Source organism: Candidozyma duobushaemuli, assembly GCF_002926085.2.
Source record: "Candidozyma duobushaemuli strain B09383 chromosome Unknown E_B09383, whole genome shotgun sequence".
Classification (NCBI taxonomy): Eukaryota; Fungi; Ascomycota; class Pichiomycetes; order Serinales; family Metschnikowiaceae; genus Candidozyma; species Candidozyma duobushaemuli.
The window spans coordinates 220,247-243,029 of record NW_020289900.1 but is presented as its reverse complement, the minus strand read 5'-3'; the positions used below and the strand labels follow the sequence as shown (position 1 = coordinate 243,029).

General features: G+C 48.4%; 7 protein-coding genes across 7 annotated transcripts; all 7 read right to left on the bottom strand. All coding sequences in view use genetic code 12, as the record gives it.

Annotated features, from left to right (window-relative positions):
* Window positions 1-14: 14 nt before the first annotated feature.
* Window positions 15-959, bottom strand: SEC62 (Sec63 complex subunit; the record flags this gene model as incomplete). The annotated part of the gene is made up of 1 exon (XM_025482805.1): window positions 15-959. One exon carries the CDS (start codon window positions 957-959, stop codon window positions 15-17), a length of 945 nt encoding a protein of 314 aa, XP_025337748.1.
* Window positions 960-1,090: 131 nt separating this feature from the next.
* On the bottom strand, window positions 1,091-2,971 carry CXQ87_004363 (uncharacterized protein; the record flags this gene model as incomplete). Its single annotated transcript, XM_025482804.1, has 1 exon — window positions 1,091-2,971. One exon carries the CDS (start codon window positions 2,969-2,971, stop codon window positions 1,091-1,093), a length of 1,881 nt encoding a protein of 626 aa, XP_025337747.1.
* A 1,058-nt stretch (window positions 2,972-4,029) lies between these two features.
* On the bottom strand, window positions 4,030-5,301 carry EHT1 (medium-chain fatty acid ethyl ester synthase/esterase; the record flags this gene model as incomplete). Its single annotated transcript, XM_025482803.1, has 1 exon — window positions 4,030-5,301. One exon carries the CDS (start codon window positions 5,299-5,301, stop codon window positions 4,030-4,032), a length of 1,272 nt encoding a protein of 423 aa, XP_025337746.1.
* A 144-nt stretch (window positions 5,302-5,445) lies between these two features.
* TPS2 (trehalose-phosphatase) lies at window positions 5,446-8,079 on the bottom strand (the record flags this gene model as incomplete). The annotated part of the gene is made up of 1 exon (XM_025482802.1): window positions 5,446-8,079. One exon carries the CDS (start codon window positions 8,077-8,079, stop codon window positions 5,446-5,448), a length of 2,634 nt encoding a protein of 877 aa, XP_025337745.1.
* A 596-nt stretch (window positions 8,080-8,675) lies between these two features.
* On the bottom strand, window positions 8,676-10,532 carry CXQ87_004360 (polyadenylate-binding protein; the record flags this gene model as incomplete). Its single annotated transcript, XM_025482801.1, has 1 exon — window positions 8,676-10,532. The coding sequence occupies one exon, from the start codon at window positions 10,530-10,532 to the stop codon at window positions 8,676-8,678; it is 1,857 nt and encodes a 618-aa protein (XP_025337744.1).
* Window positions 10,533-11,212: 680 nt separating this feature from the next.
* CXQ87_004359 (uncharacterized protein) lies at window positions 11,213-18,113 on the bottom strand (the record flags this gene model as incomplete). The annotated part of the gene is made up of 5 exons (XM_025482800.1): window positions 11,213-12,146; window positions 12,181-13,423; window positions 13,444-13,748; window positions 13,772-15,261; window positions 15,282-18,113. 5 exons carry the CDS (start codon window positions 18,111-18,113, stop codon window positions 11,213-11,215), a joined length of 6,804 nt encoding a protein of 2,267 aa, XP_025337743.1.
* Window positions 18,114-20,342: 2,229 nt separating this feature from the next.
* Window positions 20,343-22,334, bottom strand: CXQ87_004358 (uncharacterized protein; the record flags this gene model as incomplete). The annotated part of the gene is made up of 2 exons (XM_025482799.1): window positions 20,343-20,570; window positions 21,270-22,334. The coding sequence occupies 2 exons, from the start codon at window positions 22,332-22,334 to the stop codon at window positions 20,343-20,345; spliced, it is 1,293 nt and encodes a 430-aa protein (XP_025337742.1).
* Window positions 22,335-22,783: the final 449 nt, after the last annotated feature.

The following is a 22,783-nucleotide window of genomic DNA, read 5'->3' as shown; positions in this document are numbered from 1 at the left end:
GCCTCGTTGCTGAGTTAGTTGTCTTCAACCTCCTCGAGGGTCACGGCTCTCTTCTTAGGCTGTGTGGACGAGGGCTGTGCTCCTGAAGCAGAGGCCTCTCCCTCTTGCTCCTTCACATGGGCATCGATAACGGCTCCGAGCTTCTCTCCAACATCGCCAAAGGCGTTCTTTTTACTCTTCTTGCCCTTCTTCTTCTTCTTTGCGCCGGCTGGCTCAGCCCATGCATAGGTGGGCTGGAAACTCTCAAAGAAGCCACAATCCTCGAACAAATTAGGGAAGAGCCAGAAGGCCTGTGGCAATACCAAGTAGGTGATGATGAAGATGATCAAACGCACAATCGCAGTGGCAAACAACAATCCTAATAGACCCAACACGCCCATCGACAAGTACCACACGCCTCTTCTCATGAACGCAGGCCACAAGGGGAACAAGATGATCGTGAAAACGGCAGCAAGCGTGAGCAAACCGTACAAGACAATGTATGGGTTTGGTTTCTGGTAGATCCAGGCGTAGTAGGCGTTAGGCTCCAAGGCAGCCTTTTGCGTGGGTTTCAACGTTGGCTTCTGTTTGTTGGGCTTCCAGCCCTTGATGGCCTTGACGTCCTTGTAGTGCAATTTCTCCACTGGTAGAAGGAGACGGCCCAGAATCAACTGGATGAAAAGCTTACCCGCCTCTTCCTCACTGTTGATGGGAAGCAACTCATTCTTTGGATTGGCCTGTTTCTTCTTGTACTCGTCACTCAACAACGCACGAACAAAACGCTTGTATCTGAAGAAGTCAATGTCGTCCTTGTTGTTCAACAAGCCTGTTCTGCGTTTTAGCTGCTTGTTGTCTCTCAAGTACTTGGCCACATTTAACACGTATGGCGAGGTCTGGCCAGTGGTCTGGATAGGCGTGCCTTCTCCCATTCCTGGAGCAACGCCGGCTCCCGAAGCGTTGGCGACGGTGGGGACAGACATCTATAAGGTTTTTTTGTTCACTTGATGTCGAGCTTGATTTGCATTGATGTGTCTCGAGTGTGGTGTACGGGTTTAATGGCTGCAAACATAAGTACCAGCAGGTATTTCTATTAATCGTTCGTCTATGTACATTATCGTGAAGGTTTGTGCTTGTGGGAGAAGCGCAAGCGGAACTGGTGTTTTGTGTTTGGTGACGCTCCCTCGGGGCTTCTAGGGGGTGGGGTTGTCAATGCTGCCTTCATCTTACGAGGAAAATTGAGCTGAATGTCTGACATGGAAGCACTTCTTTCCAGAAGTTTTGCATTAAGCGAGCCAAAAGCACGCAGCAAGTCATCATCGTTGATGTAGTTGGGAGCAGGCTCCTCGCCCTCGGAGTCGTCGTCCAAAGCCTTCTCGTAACTGGGCACCTTCAGTAGCACATTCAAGTCTAATGGTGGCGACAGAGTTCCTGATTTCAGCAAGGGAATATCAAAGTACCCCTCAAGGGCGTTTTTGACACCGTTGACACGGAGCTGTTCGAGCGGAGACCTAGGGCTCAGCTGATCATACACCATGTCAAACATGTGCTGTTGGTACACTGGAGGAGCATTGTCTTCTTCACGGTCAGCAGCGTACGAGTCTTCACTGGACAGTTCGTCTTCAGAAGGAGGCTGGGACTCCTTTCTGTGGAAAACGGTGTCTTCACGATCTGGGTCTGGAGCAGTGGTGAAGAGACCATGGTGCTGGTCGATTTCGTAGTGACGAGTAGTGATTGTTCCGTACTTGGGACTCATAAATACGTGCACGGGGAGATTTGCTCTGAGCTCAGAAACATGGCCGTCGGCGTTTTTAATATGGATCAGCACTCTAACTCTGTGCTTGACTGTGATGATTCCGTTCTTAAGCGTGCACGTTTGCGTAACGTCTTTAAGTGACGATGGAAGCCTGTAGTGGGACTTTACCACCCAGTGGTCCTCATCAAAATGCGTATACTCGTTTGCAAGCTTTTGTCTGTTGATGATGGCCTCGAACTGAGGAGACTCTCCAGTGATACCTTTAGTACCGTTGTGCTGTACAACCTCGGCGTACATCGACTTAAAAGAAAGACCCTTCACCAAAGGCACAATTGTCAACTTGATGGGCATCTTGGTACCCAAAGCCAAGGCTTTTCGAGGCAGCGAAACGCTAAACTCCACCTTGCCTGGCCACGTATTGCCGTATTCAATCAGATCGGTCAAATTAACGCTGTGTGGGTGCAAAGTCCTCACTATACGAACGTGCTTCGCAGCAGAATAGGCCTTTTCAAGGCGGCCTCTTTCCACAGTGCAAACAAGCTTGTACCTGAGTTTGGCAATAGGCAAGCAGTCCACGGACTCAGACACGTTTGCAGGAAGCATGATGCTGAAAGGCATGCTGTAGTTGCCCTGGGGGAGCAAAAACGAGTGAAGGTCCAGTTTTCCAGTGGTCTTCAGTGGATAAGGTGTACCATCAACGCCAGATTTGGGAATAGTGAACAACGTGGGCTTGACAGAGGTTAACATGCCCTGGGACTTTGCTCTTGAATACGAAGGTCTCTTTTTCGTAGGGGTATCTGCCAAAGACGTGTTGGAAGCGTTCTTGTCGAGCTGAGACAAGGACGTCACCGAGTTCTCTCTGGACGACTTCTTCAAGTGGGAGTCGAGCTTGGACATCTTCACCATGGAATCGCCGTAATCGCCATATTGCAATTCTCCCTCGCTTGAAGTCAACAAATTGGGCCATTGCACCTTAAGCACACAGTTTCTCTCAGTGACCTGGCCTGCAACTTGACCGTTGGACATTCTCTCATAGTACTCGGCCTGGTACTCTCCTATAAGCTGGAGTTTGACACGCCTCACGTGTAAATCCTCCTTGGTCAGTATCTTCACGGATCCCGTAACCGGCACGGAGTCCACGTCGAACTCGGATCCCTTCACCAAGATGGTGTTCTTGTGTTCCAGCTTGAGCCTGATGTCGAAATACGACAAATCCTTGTGTTGGGAGTTTTTGAACATTTACAGCTAACTAAGAAGGCTGCCATGTAGGTGGCGAAGAATTGGGGGATGGGAGGGTTGTTACGGATGAAAAAGTGTTTTTGTATGTGATGGGCTGAATTTTTGCGTCTTATCTACCTCGATGCGGCTGCGGCTCACCAGAGGGCCAAAGCTGGGCGCCTAACCGTGTGACCACGCGGTACTTTGGGAAAAGATTAAAAAGGCTCTGAATTCCTTGGTTTTGAATTTTGGCATTTCTGACGTTTTTCAAAAAAAATATGCTTCTTCTTCCTCTGCTTACACGTGTGTTCGTCTGGGTGACTCCAGTGAGGCTGCGTTTTTTTCGAGAGTCGCAGCTTGCTGCTAATTAACAGGGCTTCGCTACGGCGCGAGGGCTCTGCCCTGGCTTCGATTTCTATTATTATTTACTGCGGAGCGAAATATCCAAGCTTTTAAAATAGCAAGTTTATTTATGCTTTTCCAATTTTTTTGCATTTTCGAAAGGCCCAATTATTATCCTCCAGGAAGCCGGAGATCACCTGTTCTCAGAGTCTTCTGATTCTCCTGCTGGCGCGCCACGGACCGCAACCTCTTACCGCAAGTCGCCAAACTACGCCACAAGCAAACGAAAAAAAACGTAGAAAACCAGGAACTCCGGAAAAAGGAGACCCAGCAACTAAAGATTTTCTCTTTAGATCATTCAATTTTCATCTTTCACTGGTGAATCACCGATCCCTCGGCTCTGCGAATTGCTGCAAATTGGCGACAGGCAGAATGCAGAAACAATAGCCAGACGAGGCGGGCCAATTTATGCGAACCCTCCTCGAGGCGCTAACTTTATCCCCGAACTTTGATGAAAAAGTATGAAGATTTGACATAAACACATCAAAGGCTTCAACGTCAAAAGCAGTCCATTGATACACTTCGTACTATAAAGAACATTGCGACAGGCTTCATACGGCTCTAGACGCCGTGTGGCTGCAAACGCACTTCGGTGCGGACCGCTCTGGCTGGACCGATCCTCAAACCAACATCTCAATCGGTACATCATATTGTCTATAAATTAAAACTCCTCTACTTTAGTTGGCCCGCGTGGCCACCTCAAACTTGTTGATGAACTCGTCAGCTGCTTCCACACACCAGAACTCTCCAGAGGACTTGACAAATCCAAGGTGGCCTCCCAAATCAGACTCCACCAACGCCAAGTATGGGTTGGATTCGACGTCTTGGATTGGCAAGCGCACAGAGACAGCTGGATCATCCGTCGAGTTGATGGCAAGCACAGGCGTCTTGATCTTGTGGATCCGGCGCAAGGGCGAGCCTTCTCTATAGTACTCGAATGCATTGGAGAAACCGACCGTCTTGCACGTGAAGCAGTTGTCCCAGTCAAACGTTTTCACGGCCTTCCTGGCCTCCTCAATACGCTCTTCGGTGAAAAAGTCAGGATTGAAGTTCTGGAGCTCCTGCTTGTTCAGCTTGATGAGCTTATTGAGGAAAGTAGTCAAACCCGGGTTAAGCACCTTGCGGCCTGTAAGCGAGCTGTCGACATGGTAGGCGCTGTCGGCCAAGTCCCAAGGACATCCAATGAAGACAGCAGCCTTGATAAGATCCTGGATATCTGGGTCTTCGCTGCCCAAAAGATTACCCAAGATGCAAGCGCCGAAAGAAAAGCCAATGGCATAGATTGGTCTTTTAGGGTACCTTCTGCGTATCTCAACGAGGACATCCTTGACGTCGTCCGTGGAAAATGCACTGAAGAGCTTATCGGTGGTAATCTTCGTTCTGCAGCAACCACGCGAGTTGATCACGGCAACATCCCACTTCAAAGCTGTCTGCTTGCCCAAGTATTCGCCCAAGTTACGAATAAGCGGTTCATGAGAACCTCCAGCCAAGCCGTGAAGAACCACACAAAGCGGCTCTGTGGTGTCACTGTCCTTAGGGTTCTGTTTTTCCAGAAGCTCCTCCTTGGTGAAGAAACGCGTCCTTGGGTGGAGCTTGGGCAGGTCCTCGGGAATAGTCTCTTCGTAAAGCTTCTTGAATTCGGCCGTGGAGTCCGGTTTTGGAATTACCCAGTCTATCGAAGCTTGACCGCCATCCTTGTATTTGAACAACTCACGACCATAGTAAACTTGGAACTTGTCTTCACTCTTGTGCAAAGCGTAGTACAAGGTCTGGAGAGTACCGTTGAACAAAAGGGGACTCAACCAGAGCTTGTTCTTGGTGTCTATGAGAGGAAGGTCGTTGCGAACAAATTCACTCAAGGTTTTGTCGGAAGTGATCTTCACTGATTCATCCAGCTTAACCGTATGGATCTTGAGGGTGGCACGAAAGCCCCAATTGAGGATACCCATTGGTATGGCAATGGCGGAATATCCGGTGCTACTTATGCGATACCGTTTGTGGTGTACGGGTGCGATTGCCCAACGCTTTTTCGCAGCCACCGGTGAAAAAAAACCGAAGAGCCGAGGATGCTATAAAATTTAGCTATAAGCTACTTAGATTCTGGAATTGCGTGACTCGTCTTTCTTCATAGTGGCCTCTCTGACGAGTCCCTTTGACCTTTCGCTCGACTCACTGTTCTCCACATGGCCTCTATCGTCCAATGTCACCGATCCAGCACTCTCAAACAAGCACACATCTCCGGAGAGCAATCCCAATGTGTCAATCACCTGCGAGGGATCATTGAGGTGCGATGTTGCTAGCGTTTCCTTGGCAGCAGGCCCAACAAGCACCGGGAAAACTCCGTAGGAGCCCAAACTATTTTTAGGTAACTCCGTCAAATGCCATGTAGCTTCAATGTCCTTGAGAGATCTGAACATATCTTCGTCGGTCTTGTCGTCACCCAAGCACAACATGAAGTCGGGAAGCTCGTCTGGGCTTATAGACAGAGCGTCCAACTTAATCAGGTGTGGATCTTGCTTTTTTCCATGGCCATTAAGCACCAAACGCTTGACGATCTCACCTTTGTTCACGAACCGAGGCCGCACCTCAATGTTGGCCTTTCCTTCCATGACTTCCACGTCATACTCCTTCATAATACCGCCCTGTAGTTCTTTCAAGCACATGTCGGCTTGGTACTTGCCTAACTCCGGGTCAGACCTCCGGAAGTGCCATGTCAAGGCAACCTTCTTGCGCTCAATATTGGAGCCTGGTGTCTGGTCAGTGTACTTCTTGAACACTTCCTCAACCTTTTGCTGCCATGACATGTCAAATGCCTCTGCCAAATTGTGCCATTCTTTGCTGCCAACGTCTTTCATGAAACAGCCATGTTCAGCAGATAAACCAACATTCTTGGCGCCCCACCACTTATCCAAGAAGACCTGGTCTCTTCCTGAGATAATCCAAATCTGATTCTTGGGGTCTGCCGCCAACTTATCAACGATATTGTGCAACCTTGAAGAAGGAATAGCTGCAGCTGGATCTTGAACAATAGGTGTCAAAGTGCCGTCGTAGTCAAACAAGAAAAGACGTCTCTTCAGATGGTTGTAGTTGTTCAACAACATGGGCCTATTCAAAGTAGGCGTGTGGTGGGTCTGATGAGTAGTCTCCACATGACCAATCAAATGTTCCAAAAAGTTAGATGTCCACACCTGAATGGTATTGGACGTGACTCTATCGTAGAGCTTCGACTCAAGCTTTGCCTTGTCTTCTTGGCTCATGTTAAGACAATTGTTCATTGTCTTTGCAATACTGACGGAGTCCCAAGGGTTGACCAAGATAGAGTCGTTCAACACAGACGCCGTACCAGTGAACTCTGAAAGAATCAAGGGAGAGCAGTTCTTCTTCTGGCAAACGACAAATTCCAATGACGTAGTGTTCATTCCGTCACGAACTGACGTGATAAGACACAAGTCAGCCACACGCAAAAGGGCCAAGTACTCATCCTTACTGATGCGGATCTGGTAGTGAAGAACAGGCGTGTAGTTCAAGCTTCCGAAACGTGAGTTGATCAGAGTCACCAAGTCCGAAACCTTCTTCTCCACACGCATATCGTGAGAGTACCCAGGAGAGGAGATTTGCACGAGAACAACCTTGTCTCTCCACTCCGGGAACATCTGCAAGAACATCTCAAACGCCTGGAGTTTCTGCTGAACACCACGCACAGAGTCCAACCGGTCCCTTCCGACGATTATCTTCTTGCCTGCGTAAATCTCTCTAAGAGCCCGAATCTTATCCTCAATGGATGCATCTTGGAAGGCGTCGTGCTCAACCCTTTTGGCGTCTATGCCAATGGGCAATGTCTCTACTGAAATGGTTGAGCCGTACGCATTGATGCTGTTTTTGGTCACGTCGTAGCCCAAAACACGGGCACAACAACTGAGGAAATGCCGCTGGAACGACTCGCTTTGGAACGCAATCTTATCGGAGCCTAGCATGCCGTCAAGCAACTGCGTCCTTTTGGCAAGACAACGGTAGTACTCCGACGAAGGAAATGGAGCATGCATGTAGAAGCCAATGAAGGCGTTGGGGAACTCCATTCTCAACAATTGCGGCAAAAGCATGAGGTAGTAGTCGTGGATCCAGATAATGTCGCCCGGCTTGTAGATTTGCTTGATTTTCTGGAAGTAGGCCTCGTTGAATCTCACGTAGTCGTGCCATTCCTGGCCCTCCTGGGCCCCGTCGTTGGGCAGACCCTGGATGTAATGGAACACCGGCCATATCACCTTCTCTGCATAGCGTCTCCACCTGTCCTGGTCTTTCCTTAACAACCAGACCGGGTGGACGTTTTCCGAGTTCAATGTCTGGCGCATCTTGTGCTCAAGCTCGCCCTTATCCTCGTCATCCAAATACAAGGGGTCTTCCTTGATGTTGTCCAGATGCAAATTGCTCAATAAAGAAGTCTTGTTCACCAACTCTCCAGTCCATCCGATAAGGTGACTTTCCCAGTCGGTCTCGTGCTGAAGAAAAAGCACCGACAGGTACAAAGCCAGCTGGCCTCGTATAGGAGCAACGGACCATGTGGAACCTCCCAGAGGTTCGTTGACTTTGCATATCTGAGTCGGTAATGACAGAACCACGCTAAGAACACGTCCCGACAAGCTTAGCTTTTTATCATTGGCATAGGCTTTGGGAGATATCGTGGGGGTGTCAGCCGGGTAGGCCTTCAATTGGTCATAGACGGAAGGCATGGGCTTTTTTCGGTGGAATAGTTAAAGAAGCTTATAGATGGTATCACGATATCTGGACGGCAGGTAGATCGGAAGATCTATGCGTGGAAGCGGCGGTTGCTATAGGTCTAAAATGGGCACTTTTCGGTGAGATTGGTTTTAAGCTCTGGAGAAGCATATTTTGCTTTTTTTTTATTGAATTGGGTAGTATTTGTTGTTAAATGATTGGACTTGCTATTGGTTGAGTTATACCTGCTGTTTGCAGTCACTGCGTAGAATAAGGTGATAACAAGATAGTGAGTGAATTACGAATTTTCAGCAATGATTTTGCTGATTCTTTGCAATATTACTCAAATTCAAGTGTTTCTGATTTGAATGAAAAATTATATGATTTAAATGGTTATTTACTCATTGAACACGCTCATTCTGTATGGCTTTGCCCGTTAAGGGCCTCGATTTCGGACTTTTCCCGCTAAGGCAAATTCCTCTACATACACCTACAGCTGTCAATTCTGTTTTTCTTTTTTTCATGGTATATATATCTCATCCAATTACCCATCCGAAAAAATAAAAACTAGCAAGCAAACATCAGAACTAGAAATTAACTATTCTCTGACCTAGGCCTCGGTGGCCTCCTCAGAAGACTTCTTGTAGTCCTCGTAAGCGGTCAAGGCATCCTCAAAGTGGGTGCTAAACAACTCGTCGTCCTCCAACAAAGCCAAGATCTCCTGGTTCTCCAAGTCCAACATCATACCGGTGATCTTACCAGCGGCCTCAGGCTCGTCGGCCTTACCGGTGGAGACAATCTTAGGGTACAATTCCTCACCCAAGATTCTCTTCTGCTGCTCAGCTGGAGCAGAGGCAATGATGGCAGCCAAGTCTCTGGCCTTGTTAGGACCACCCTTCTGGCCACGCTGAGGTGGGAAACCACCTCTCTGCTGACGGCCGTTAGGACCCTGGAACTCACCACCGTACATTGGTGGCATGCCGTACATAGGCACTGGCTGGCCGTTTGGACCAGCTCTTGGCCACTGACCCTGAGGAGGAGGCATCTGACCTCTTGGCATCATCATCTGAGGGTTTGGTGGGAATGGACCGTTGCCACCTCTGCCGTTACCAGGGAAGAAACCTGGCTGCTGGCCGTAGAACATAGGAGGCATGAACTGACCTGGCATACCACCAGCGGCAGCGTTCTGCATTCTCATCTGGTTACGAGCGTGGATCTGCTGCTCCATCTGGGATCTTCTGACCTCCTTACGCTGGGCAAGAGCAACGTACAAAGGCTTGCCGAGGATGATACGCTGGTTCATCTCGGTGATAGCCTTGGTGGCCTCCTCTGGGGTGGAGAAGCACACGAAACCGAAGCCCTTGGACTTACCGGCATCGTCAACCATAACCTTGGCAGAGGTGATAGTACCGAAAGGCTTGAACTCCTCCTCCAACTGCTCGGAGGTGAGGCTGTCGTCCAAGTTCTTGACGAACAAGTTGACACCCTGGTACTTGGACAACTTCTCCAAACGAGTAGACTCGTACTGCTTCTTCAACTCCTCCATTCTCTCTCTCTTCTTCTGGGCTCTGCCGACGTAGATCTTCTGACCGTTGATCTCCTTGTCGTTGAGCTCCTCAACAGCCTTGACGGCAGAGTCGTGAGCCTCGAAGTTGACGAAACCGAAGCCCTTGGACTTACCCTCGTTGTCCTTCTCAAAGTGGACGGAGGTGATGTTACCGTAAGTAGAGAACAAGTTCTTCAACTCGTCCTCGGTGTACTCAGGACCAAAGTTCTTGACGAACACGTTGGTGAAGTTAGCCTTCAACTCCTCAAAGTAAGACTCACGGTCCTTTCTGGTGAAGTGCTTGCCCACGTACACCTCACGGTCGTTCAAGGACATACCATTGACGTTCTCAATGGCAGCCTCGGCAGCCTCAGCGGTCTCGTAGTGAACGAAACCGAAACCCTTGGAGTTACCAGCCTCATCGGTGGCAACCTTACAAGACAAGACACGACCGAAAGCAGAGAAGGTGTCGTGCAAAGCCTTGTTGTCGATGTCAGGGTGCAAGTTCTTGATGAAGATGTTGCCGTCACCGTTTCTTCTCAAGGCTGGGTCTCTCTGGGACCACATAATACGGCATGGTCTGCCCTCAATGAGCGAGTAGTTCAACTCGTCCAAAGCACGCTCTCCATCCTCGTGCTTGTGGTAGTTCACGTACGCGTAACCCAAGGACTTCTTGGAAACAGCGTCACGGCAAACTCTGATGGAAGAAACCTGACCCAATGGGGAGAAGATTTCGAAAAGAGCAGCCTCAGAGACAGATGGGTTCAACTCACCCACGTACAAAGAGGCCGAGGTGTCGGCCACAGCCTCACCTTCACCCTGAGCAGAAGCCTCGGTGGCCTCGGTCTGGGCAGGGGCGTTAGAGTCAAGGTTCAAGTTGTCCAAAGACTCAGTGATTTGGGATGCGTCAGGAGCAGACATAATGTATTATTTTTTGTGTTTTTTACTTTTTTTTTTTCTTTTTTGGAAAATCGGATACGAACGAACAACGACGAGACGGGGCTCTGGCGGTTATTCACGAGTCGTAGTAGGGCAGAAGCTGGAGATTTCTCTGAAGAGGAAAACTCTTTTTAAAAAAAATCATCGTTGATGGCCTAGCGAGAAAAAAACGCAATATGCAGGCCCCTTTTTTTCACAATCATAATCCAATGTCCCACCGTTCGTTCCTCATTAACGACGCTGATGAGATTACCCGGCGCGGTACGCGCACGACCTACACTAAATCAAGAGTAGAACAAAGGAAAAAGGAAAGGGAAGAAAGGGTGGAGAATCAGCAATTTTGATTTTTGATAGAATTTGGAATTTGCTTCTGTGAGTTATGTTTGCTGTGTTTGATTGTTGTAAAGTGAAGCATAGTGTGGATTTCGCAGCCATGTCTCAGGAGACGAATTCGGCCACAATGGACCCAAAAACGTGAAATTGTAGGATATATTTAAATTCAAGAAAAAGTGCTGTTTTCCAGATTTATCGAGGAAGAACAACCTATTTCTCTTGTTTCCTTATCACGCTGTTTAAGGTGGTTCACCTACATCACTCATTCTTAAACGATATCCTAGGTCACTTCATGATCATCAATTTTATTGCTCTATGTTATTGGCTGCTCACTTCTTCTCAAGCACATTCACGTATCTTCTCTTCTGCTTGCGACCACCAGCAGGAGCGCGGCCACCAGCAGAAGCTCCGCTGCTCAACGACAAAAGATCGTCCAAGTTGGCATTCGCCAAGTTCCCTCTTGGGGCAGCACGAGCTGCTCGAGGAGTGGGGCCCTTAGGGGCCGATGGTGCCTCGGAATTGCTTTCAGAAGGTGCTGATGGATTGCCAGCCTCTGGAGAAGTAGCCTTTGGTGCCGCTTTGGGCGCAACCTTCTTCTTCATTGGAGGTGGTGGCGGTGCCAGCTCCTTGATCTGCTCCTCGAGAGGTCTGCTCTTGTCAATCCATCTCTTGAGTTCATCGTCATAGTAGAAGGTATTCTCTTGTCCAAGCTTAGCCTTGATTGGCTTCGGCTTGTCGTCTCCCTTCCTTCCTCTCAACCTGCTCAACCAACCCTCGCTTTCTTGTGCTGGTCTTCTTGTTTCGTTCTGTTGGGCAGCAGCGCTCTCCTCCTTTCTCTTCTTAATCCTCTTTTCCTCCTCATCCTCTTCATCCTCAGGAACAGGAACGTAGTCGTGAACAGTGTCATCCTTCACCTCGTACTGCTGATACATTACCGACTGTTGAGATTGAGACAACTTGCTGGAAAACAAGCCATTGTGGCCAATGACAGAATTGGCTCTGGTGGTGTACTCTGGCGAGCCAGGTATGGAAAAGTCTTCGAGGCCTCCTTCGACTGGTGCCTTCTCATGCTGGAATGGGTTGGCATAGTCGGCCCTGGCAGTTGGAGAAACCACTCTGCCTGGCATAGGTGGCTTGGTGTCTTCGGAAGTGTCCACACTTTCATCTGCGCCGTAGTCAACACTGATATCAACATTAGCTGGAGGCTTCGAGTTGGTTTTCTCTGGCTGCTTGGTCTGCTCCCCTGGTGGCGCATAAGGATTTCTAGAGGCTGGTGCGTAAGGATTGGCTCTTCTACCTGGTGGACCACTTGGTTTGGAGGGGCCATTTCTTGGGGAGGTCCTCTTGCAGGAGGCGCCTGACTAGCTGGTTCAGGTTGAGGCAAGGCGCCGGAAGCTGGGGCGCCAGAAGAGGCCTCTTCGCCGTCCCTTCCTTCTCCTTCTCCTTCTCCTCTTCGGCTTTAGAAACCTCGTTCTCGGCGTCGCCATTCTGATCATGACCCAAAACCTCATTAGTCGAGACATTAGGTGTAGACTTCTCCAAAAAGTCTGTATGTTGAGAGGGATGTGGGGATGCATACTTGCTGGCTGTCTTTCCTGGTCCATACCTGTTAGAGTTGGAGCCGCGAGCCTGGCCTCTGGATCCTCCTGGAGCATAAGGATTGGCTCTTTGAGGAAGAGACTTCTTGGTGGAAATAGGTGGTGGTGGTGCAACAGCATCATCCTTCTTTGGTTCATCCTTCTCTTCAGGTTCCTCTGTTGGGGTGGGCTTAGGCTGTGGCTCAGGCTCTGCTTCCTCTTTCTTTGGCAATAACTCACCTGTGGATGGGCGTTGGCTGGAAGATTCCTCTGACTTCTCCTCAATAGTATCAGGTACATGGTTGTCCTCATTGCCATCGATTCCATCTTGCACCTCACTCTGCAACAGCGAAGTCCTGAAGTGACCCTTCTCAAGACCTCTTGGTGAGCGCTCCATCACCGGGTGCTCATTAGTTACGTCAAGGTCTGGTAACTCAAATCTTTCATGCTGATCGTTGTGTCTCTGCTGATTCTGCTGTGGGCTAACGTGTGACGACACAATTGACAGCGCAGATACCTGACCGGAGCGATTGCTGTACAATGGGTTACGAGGGATTGGAGGCTGTCTTGGAGCGAACGAAGAGGTCTGCTTCAATGGCGGCTTGGCATCCTCGTTCACTGGGCTTGGGTCAAGAGCCACATTAGGCAGCGAGCCGTTGCTTGGAATTCTTTTGTGAGTGGGATGTTGAGGAAGGCCCAGCGGGAAACTTGACTGGCCCAGCAAGGAAGGTGCCTTCTTGTAACTCCCTGAGCCGCCTGGCGCATATCTCAGTGTGCTTGCACGAGATTGTGGCTGAACCGGACTGAAGTCTGTGTGTCCAGCTGGTGCTGATGCGAGTGATGCTGTTCTGTTCAAATCGGGCGTATTTGAGTTCCATTTGGCAAGTGTTGAGTAACGTCTAGGGTGGAAGCATTGCGAGAAAGCGAAGGACTGTAATTGCGGAAAACGCCAGTGTCTTGCGGCTTGGGTGTTGAATCTTCACCTCCAATAATTTTGTCAAGATGTCCCCACATTTTGTCCATGTTCACTCTGCTCCTCAACTTGGCACCAAGCCAACTTGAATCAGTAGCTCCAGAGTTAGATAACCTGATAAGCAACTCCTGAAATTCGTGAGTCAACCCTGGACTTACGTATGGCGATTTACCAAGAGTCCTCATAGTACTGCCGATCAAATCACAATATCTTCTTGCTTCAGTAAAGCAGCCGAAGTCAGCAAGAGTCTGGGCACGTCTCAACTTGAACAGAAGCAAGTGAGGTAAGCCTGTTGGGGCATTGTGTTCAGTGTTGCTGGCGAAACCAGCAAAATGTACTCGTAAATTTCAGAGTAGACTGAGGTCAGTGTAAAAACACCAACAGCTTGGAATGAAGCACCGTTTGTGAGTGGAGAAGGAGTCATTACTAATCCTCCAATAATGAAGCAAAGCTCGCTAGCAGTGGTCATGCCAGAGTTTGATAAGAAGTTACCAAAGTCCACTAAGAAGTTGGTGTTGCAATTGTTGACAATGGCAGCGGCGAGGATTTCCTTGTAATACATCCTTGCGAATTCACCTTCGCTGGCGACGTTCTCAAAATCGCTGATCACACCAGCGGAGTTTCCAACAAAGATCTTCATAAGAATTGGCATGAGATGTTGCACCTTGGCGATCAGACCCTTTTGGAATGGGAATGAAATTCTAGCGTAATCCGAGGCGACCTTTGCAAATCTCTCCTGGCCAATGGAGGAAGCAATGATGAACGAAAGCGCCCAATCACCCTTCGACATTGCGATGGACAATGCCTCTTCTGTCTTACCGGTCTGAATTAAACTCCAGACACTGTTAATGCCTTGATTATCAAGCTTATAGGCGTTGGCAGAAATGGCTTGTCCTCCAACAGACATAGAAGCAGCAGGCGTCTCCTGGTTGTAGTCGACGTTAGGAGTGAGCACCTTGGCAATCTCCAACAACAACTCTTCGTTTCGGAAGTTTCCGTCGAACTTTACAAGCAAAAGAAGAATCTTGGCGAGGACCACTTCATCGGAAGCCGGATTCTCAGCCTCAGTAGATGTTATCACCTTTTGCAACCAAAGTTCCATATCCTTCTTCTTGACCTTGCCCTTCACCAATGGTCCAGGGAAGTCATTATAAAGGTTGTGTTTGCTTGCAACATCAGAAACCTTCTCAACCTGGATTTTTCTAATCAATGGATCGAAGGAGCTCACTGGCTGATGAGGAATCATGAAAGCCACATTTTGAGAGCTGTTCCAATGAAAGATTGGAAACTGTCTCTCCAACAAGGCAGCTGGATTCTGCACCTTTGGGTTTGATTTCCTGTTCAAAGAAGCACCTCTTGCCCTGGTTCCGTGGAAACCTGGTGGAAGTACAGCACCCTTGGCGTGCTGTTGAGTGGGGGGTGGGCCACCTTGCACCGGAGCATATGGGTTTCCTTCCTTGGCCTTGCCACCAACAATTGAGCTAGTCCGCGAGTGGCCTCTGGCGCCGGGCGCATAGGGTCCTGAAACCGGAACATATGGGCTCATTGAGGTTCCCTTTTCAGCGTACTTTCCTTGCATAGAGGTGTTGACACTCATTCTTGGAGACTTCTGGACTTGGGTAGGCTCCTGTGGTCTGACACCTAGATTGGGGAATGGCTGGGCACCATGATTTTGAGGGGGCGCCGCCGGTTGAGGCAAGTGACCCTGTGGAGGTACACCTGGTTGGCCTTGAGGAGGAGGAACAAAACCTCCCTGTGGAGGCCTTCCAATAGGAGCAGTATTAATCTGTGGAGACATTCCCGGTGGAGCCTGCGTGTTTGGCTGGTACTTATTGGGGCCAGGGGAACGTTTCCTATAACAGGCTGGGGGAGTTGTGCCACTGTCTGCGAGTTCTTAGGCTGCAATGCGGCATAAGGATTCTTTGGTGATTTAGCGGGTAATGCATGACTAACGGATGGACTGGGTGCATGTTTCAAAGACGAGTTGGGGTCGTCGTTGTTTGGTTGAGGGGTATAAGATGAAGCAGCAGCTCTTCCGGGCCTCGAGGAAGGCTTAATTGCATTGGGTGGATACTCCTCGAAGAAATTTTTCTTCACTGGAGGAGCAGCAGGACTCAAACTAGAAGACGTGACGTTTGGCGAGGTGATTGATGAAACTCTTTCGTTTCCAGGCGGAGCCATACCTGCTTGATTCACCGATGGGGACGTTACTGAAGATGGATTCAGCTTGGCTGCAGCTCTAGGAGCCCTTGTAGGAGGTTTAACCAAACCCATTGGAAAATCGTACGCATCATTCTTTTTCTTTGCAGCATTGAGCTGTTCTTTGATCTTGTCGTCAGGCTTGGGTATCGTTGGTGCATGAGGAGCTGCGGCCACTGCAGGCTTTCTAGGCTCAATGGTTGGTCCTGATGGTTTAACTGCAGTAACAAGGCCGGGTTTTGGCTGCTCAACATCCTTTGGTGCATATGGGTTTCCGCCAGGCGTAGGAGCTGCCGTAGGGGCGTATTTCAGCGTTGGAGCATACTTTGAAGACTGCTTTGGTGTCTGCGCTACAGCCTGTGGAGCTGCCTGCTGTGCTGGTTGAGTGACCTGCTGAGGAGGCTGCTGCACATGAGTTTGATTAGGCTGGGTGATTTGCTCCTCATCTTCAAGGAACTCTTCGTCTAAAAGCAAATCTTCATCCATGTCGAGCATTTCCAATGCCCTCAGTTTATTATTCAGACTCTCATCTGCTTCCTGTGTTTGTTCGACACCGTGGTGAATGACTGTATCGTAATGAGCGTGCTGTGGCTCGTCTAAAGGTTGTGGGTCAGGCGATTCGCTTTCACCGAGGAAGTCGTCGTCGCCCAACATGCTATCAAGACCGGTCTCATCCTTTTGTGGTTGTTCTTCTGATTGAGGTTGATTGGACTCGCCATTATTCCAAAAGTCTTGCGGTTGTTCTTGCTTCTCCTGGGTAGCAGGTTGTGGAGCAAGGTCGTCGAAAAACTGTGAGTCACGCTCGGCAACATTGCCAGCGTGAGAATCGTACCCGTGTTGTGGAGCCTCATGGTTACTTTCAGACTGGAAGTGATCATGATTAAATGGCTCCTCGGACTGAGCTTCTAATGGTGCCTGTTGCTCATGCTCAAATGGGTATTCATCGGGTTCGTCTGCTTGATTACTGTCCCAAGGAAGAGGTTCTTCTTCAAAGTTTTGGCGAAGTTCCTCATGCTGGAAGTGCTGATCGGGCTGTTGTTCGGAGTTGACATTCTCGTCGGTTCTCTCTTGATCAAAGCCCGCTCTGACATCTTCCTCGATCTCTCCATCGTATGGAGTCTGCTGGTCCCAAGGGTCTTCGTTTGCCTCATTTGCAGCATTGTCATCCCAAGGATCTTCGGGAGCCTCGGGCTCGCCATTTGGATTCCACGCATTGTCGGTGTGAGCCCCGTAGTCCCACGGAGCTTGTTTCTCGCTTTCATTCGCAGCTTCGGGGTCCCATGCATTATCCACGGGTTCATTGTAGCCCTCCCATTGAGCCTCGTTAGCATGTTCTGGGGCTGCTTCTTGGTCCCAGGCGTCGTGCTGTTCCTGATGAGGATGTTGCTCTGCTTCTTGGTTCCATGGCTTATGCTGCTCTTCGTGAGCCGGCTGCTCTGCCTCTTGATCCCATTGATCATGCTGCTCTTCATGAGGAATTTGTCCTCCCTCTTGATCCCATGCATCATTCTGTTCAGCATCCAAATTCACGTCCTGGTCCCATGGATCCTCCCCAAGATCGTCGTCCTGGTCCCAGGGGTCTTTCTCGTTGGCCTCTTCAGGGGCCTGAGTTTCGCCTGCTTGATCCCAGTTGTCTTGGTGGGCTGCTTCGTGCTGCCAATATTGCTGATCCTGAGATTCGTAAGCATTTTGGGCCTTGCCTCCGTGCTCTTGTTCCGCCTGAGCTGCCTGTAGCTGCTGGCTCTCCTCAAGCTCAATATTCGTGTATGCGTCCCACCCGGAGCCATCATCGTCCTGAATATCTTCATCTGGCGGCAAGGGCAAAGAGCCGTGATGGCTGAAGTTTTCATGCTGAGGTGGCTGATGCTGGTTCAAGCCTGTGTTTTGGTTCTCGTCCCAGGGCACATCGAATGGAGGGTTGCCCCGCGGGAGCGAGGAGTGGTCCTCCTGGACATGCTCTTGTTGCTGGTCGTCGGCAGACAGCTGCTGGTGATATTGGTTCTGCTGATCGTGGTCTTGCTGCCACGATGGCTGGTTCAGCTTCCAGTCCTGGGGGGTATCTTCCGCCTGCTGCTTCAGCTTTTCTTCATTCTGCTCCTGATTCTGAGCTTCACGACGCTGCCATTCGGGCGAATGGCCCCACGACAACTCGCTCCTGTTATCGCTGTGCTCAATGTGCTCCGATTCGCCTAGCACAGGCTGAGGCTGGTCGATGGCACTCGTTGGCGGTTTCACGGCTCCTCTACGAGGAGGTGGACCTTCGGTAGATTTGCTTTCCGAAACCGAACTTTCTAGATTCTGTGACTGTGGAGGTCTAGCCCTTCTGGGAGGGGGTCCTGGAGCCGGCTGGTCCGACGTGTCAGTGGGTGGAGCCGGCGAATCAGAGGGTCTAACATTGGAGGCCAAGGCGTCCAAGTCCACCAAGGGCTGGTTGGCACGTGCCGCCAGCCTGGCCTTATTGATTCTTCTTCTGGAGCTCATCACGGGGTTTTTGGGCAAACTCGCCGTAGTGGATATCCAGAAATGCTGTAGGGTTGGTGGTTTGAGTGGGTGGTGTGGGTAAAGCGTGTTATTTGACGCTCACCTTGTGTGCAGGCGCGGCCTACCCAACGCTTCGATTCGATGGTAATGGATTGACAGAGGTGGGTTTTTTTGGTGATTTACTTTTGGAGAAGCAAACAGTGTCTTTCTATTTTGAAGAAAGCTTTGTTTATAGTCGTGAATCATTTGTTGTTTAGAGTTTCGTTGGAGCTCATTGTGAGGTCCGATATGGACAGGTGCCACGATGGAGGATCTGGACCAAAAAACCGTGAATTGTCTGCGTTTCGGAGGGCCCGCTAGAAGTGACCTTTGACTCATCAGAAATATTGAAATTCCGGCTAAAGATATGAAAAGTGGTTTATTTTTTTTCGGCCTCCATATCATTAAGTAACTGCTGATGCTTTCAAATTTCGCAGCCATTTTTGTAAGCGAGGCTGATCCCCAGGTCAATGCCGTAAATGTAGTTTTACGAATTATTTTAAAAAAAAGCGTTTCGAGTGCGTTCACAGCAAAAATACGATAAGGGCTTGCTGAAAATGCCCCCCCGGTTCTAGGACTCTAAGATGAACGATCTCACTACACCTCAGAACAAATACATCAAACAAAACCAATCAATTAACTTCAAGATCATTTAATCCCACTCAATTTCACCTCCTGGGTAATTTCCTTAATAGATAGCATGCAAATAAGGTACCTGCAATGAATGGCACAGTCATTCTGGCCAACACTCTTGGTATTATCCACATTGGCGAATACATTTCGGCTGGTGAGAAGGCGAGCCAAACGGCAGCACAGGCTGAACCAACAACTGTAAGAAAGCATGTGAGAGCCAAAGCTTTTAAGAGTACTTCATCGCCTTCATATATTCCAGCAACTGAGACTACCGCTAATGTTAATAAACCCCACCATAATAATTCATAGAACCGGCCCTCCTCATACTGCTCCTTGAGGTAATCAAGGGTCTCCTGGCAACCCAATTGGTAGAGTCGTCTATTTTCAGGAGGCAAGTAATTTTTTTTGAGTATCTCAAATTCAGTGGTGTCTTTCGTTGAAAGCTCTCCTCCTGTGGATGACAGCTGCTGCTGTAAATAGCTCTCAACCCTGGCTGAATAATCCATCCATTTTTTCATCGTACCTGGCATACAAAGGTTGAGGTTAAAAGTGCTACGTCTAAGCCTCTCACCTTCGGACCAGAGGTGTCTCAGGACGTCATTAGTGAGACCTTTCGGATAGACGAGTATCTTCGCCTCACGACCTTGCTGTTCCTCGCTTTTTGGGATATAACGGCCGATATTGAAGGGAATTTGGTTATCGGGAAGATGGCTTCGATTGGTATACAAGGAAGAGTCAAAAATGAACTCCTTGGGAGCTGAAATCCCCACGAGACTCAACCCCAACAAAAGACCCCCTAACGTGTACCTCATTTTTCTTCGCTGTTTGTTTCGTTAATTGAATAGATCGATTGAAGTCACTGTTCCACAATTCAGAACTTGTCAGTAATCGGATTACGGAAAAGAAGTTGTGGTGGAGTGTGTTTGTGAATTAGTGAGGAAGTGTCGATTTTGCAACCGTACCATGAGGTGCCTCACGGCACATTCTACAGTACCCACTAAATGCCTCCACTCAACCTCTCAAAAAATAGGACTGTTTCTGTCGCCTGGAAGAGAAACGAGATATCTTCATGGGTCATTATGGCCAGTGTGTCGTGATTGATAATATTGAAATCAAGAAGGCTAACTGCTGTCCAGTCGGATCTGGCTTACTCAGTCAGCTTCTTAAACATACATTGTACTTCATGAAGATAGTCTATATACAAATGCCTCTTAGTAGTGCAACACGTACAGCTCATCACCCTATGCCAAAAATCCCTATCCTGCCTCGACTCTAGTACCTCTATATCCATAGCTGGTGATCCCTGCTTTTGTTTAATGGAAAACACCAGTTCACGTTGCCAATATGATACGGAAATATACTTTTTTATCATTCTAGCTCGTGTCCACTATTTCGCCATTATGACAATTAGCCCGAGGCATCACTTCTGGAACCTCTGGGTCATCATGGACAAGGGAAGGATGCCCCGTATGAAGACAAAAGGTCAATAACAGGTTTATTGGCTCTCGAACATTACGAAGAATCACTGCAAAGTTGGGCAATCATTATATTGTTCTGCTAGGTGTAAGCATAGTTGCGATTGAGCGTCGAAAACAGTAATCTACCACTCAAGGAGGCACTCTGAGACCTGCTAAGTCCAAAATATGGCGGTACCAAACCATCAAGGACTTCCGAAGGCAACGTTAGGGCACGAACTTGCGGACTTCCCGGAACTTCATCAATAAATTCGCTCCACCAGAATGTACAACCTTTGATGTCGTTGAGATCTTTGTTGATAACAAGCCTCTTTATGTGATCATGAGGGTACACCTTATACTCCACTATTATGTTTATCTCAATATGCTCAAGCTAGATTTTGAAATTCTCCATCGGGCTCTCTAAATTGGCCTCCTCGAAGCTCCTAGGTAACATGAGAGTAAGGTTGAAAAACTCACAAAATTTCAGTCCAGGAGTCAAGAGTAATAAATCATCCCATCTGTTTTGCCTTTCGTAGCGCTCACTTTCACATCGAGTAAGACGAATTGTTAATGGCAACAGTTTATCCCCTATCGAAAAAGACGAATCAGGTATGGCTCGTCTATAATGCCCATACCTTTCATTCACGAGGTTACCAACCACTTTCTTGCCCCTCATGACACACGCAGTGAGATATGGCTTCTGGATAGCTGAGCAAGTTCCACCGTGAATTGGCTTGTCGATCACCTTTGCTTTAACGTGTACGTCGAAACACTCGCCTCTCGGTTTTTTCAAGGTTTTGGGAATATCTTTGGTGCGTATTCCGAGTTCATAATAACTTGGTTGTTTTGGCTCAGATGGTTTGGTGGCCTCCATACTTGCGAACAATACCCTCTTGTTGCCGTGTTGCCACGATCGGAACAGATATCCGGCCCAGTGTGAACGTTTTGTTTTGTATATGAACAGTTTAAAAAAACCGTCTATGCCCATTTTGGTAGTATGATGATTCATCAAATGATTTCTTTGTACATCACGCTCCTCCCCAAGGTAGCGTTCGTCGTCGTGAATATCACTTTCTTTGAGACGCTCGTATTTCACTCTCGCCATATTCAACTCTAAAAATGTGGATAACTTTACTTCTGAAAGGCTTTCGTTGAATAAGGTGATTTTTAATCTCAAGCCATAGCTTCTCGTAAAGCTTTGGGAGAAGAAACTCGGCCCCACCTCTGGAAGCTTACAATTGTACAGCTTGGGTGGAATGACGAATGTTGATCCAAAATCGTAAACAAGACCAGTGGATTTGTTTTCAAGCAAGGTCTTTGAGCGGACGTCTTTGAAGAATTTTCCATCTCTCCATACGCTAGTGAATTCCTCCAACTGAATGCTTATTTCGGATACGAGGATAGGTTCCAGTGACACATCCTTTATATCTGTCACACCACTTATATCAATTTGTAAAGGAAGGATCTCCGGAACAGACATGCCAGGCGTCACAATGCGGTGGTACTCTCTTTGAATGAACCAAGATGGTTTGACAAAGTCAGCTTTGAGACTGATCGAGACATCATCATAAATTCTGTGACTCGAGACCGCTGGGAACTCTGACCCAACTCCATAAAGCAGATGCGACATTGGGAACTTTGGGCCCTGAATGAGTTTTCTATGATCTCCCGTTACCAAGAAGCAGCCACCAATCGTAGGCATGGGCATCTCATAAGCTGACCACTCATATGTGACTAAAGTGTGACAAACTTCGAAAACCACCACTCTTCTTTCAAGGTCTGGGCCCGAACCGAATGATGTCACCCCGGTCAGCAGACGGGCGTCCTCGAGAACCCTGGGGTCTTCAAGAAAGTTTTGTTCTTCGGTTACCAAAAAATGTAGCTCTGTGACTTTGAAAAAGTGGTCGTTGATTGTAAAGCAATCCTCCTGGAATGTATAACACTCGTAATCCCTTACAGTGCTGAGTTCCCTTGCCATTTGCTTAACGCTTGTACCCAAGATCTTAAAGACAAGAACAGTGTCTAGTTTTAGAGGACCCGAGTCTTTGCTCTTCTTTAGACGTCTTTTGCATTTTTCAATGAGTTCTTTCATTGGGGATCTGCTGTCACTCGGGTCAGGAGAAGATGGTAGAACGAATTGCTTATCTATGAATACTTTTGGGGTTATGTCTCAATTGGCAAGTACAGCCATTTGGGTCATTCGTCCCACGCTTTCAATGATTTTCTTTTAAATAGCTAAAATTTCCACCTTCAACCATGCTCCGCCTCCAGTGCTTTAAAGGAAGGTTTGATACATAGAGCTCGCTGCACAAGGTAATTCGAGCATTACGAAGTACAAGTGTAGGAGCTGTCAGCTATACTGGCCTTTTCTTGAAGAGTAGGTTATTCACGTACTGAAAATGAGAGCTCTCCAACTGAATTTTACCGAGTCCGCTTGCCAATTTTGGTTAATCAATGTAACGTTACTATTCAAGTGCACTATCCTCTCTGCGGCACTTATCGAGGCTGTTCACGTAGCCATCTATAGCATCTCTCCCCAAT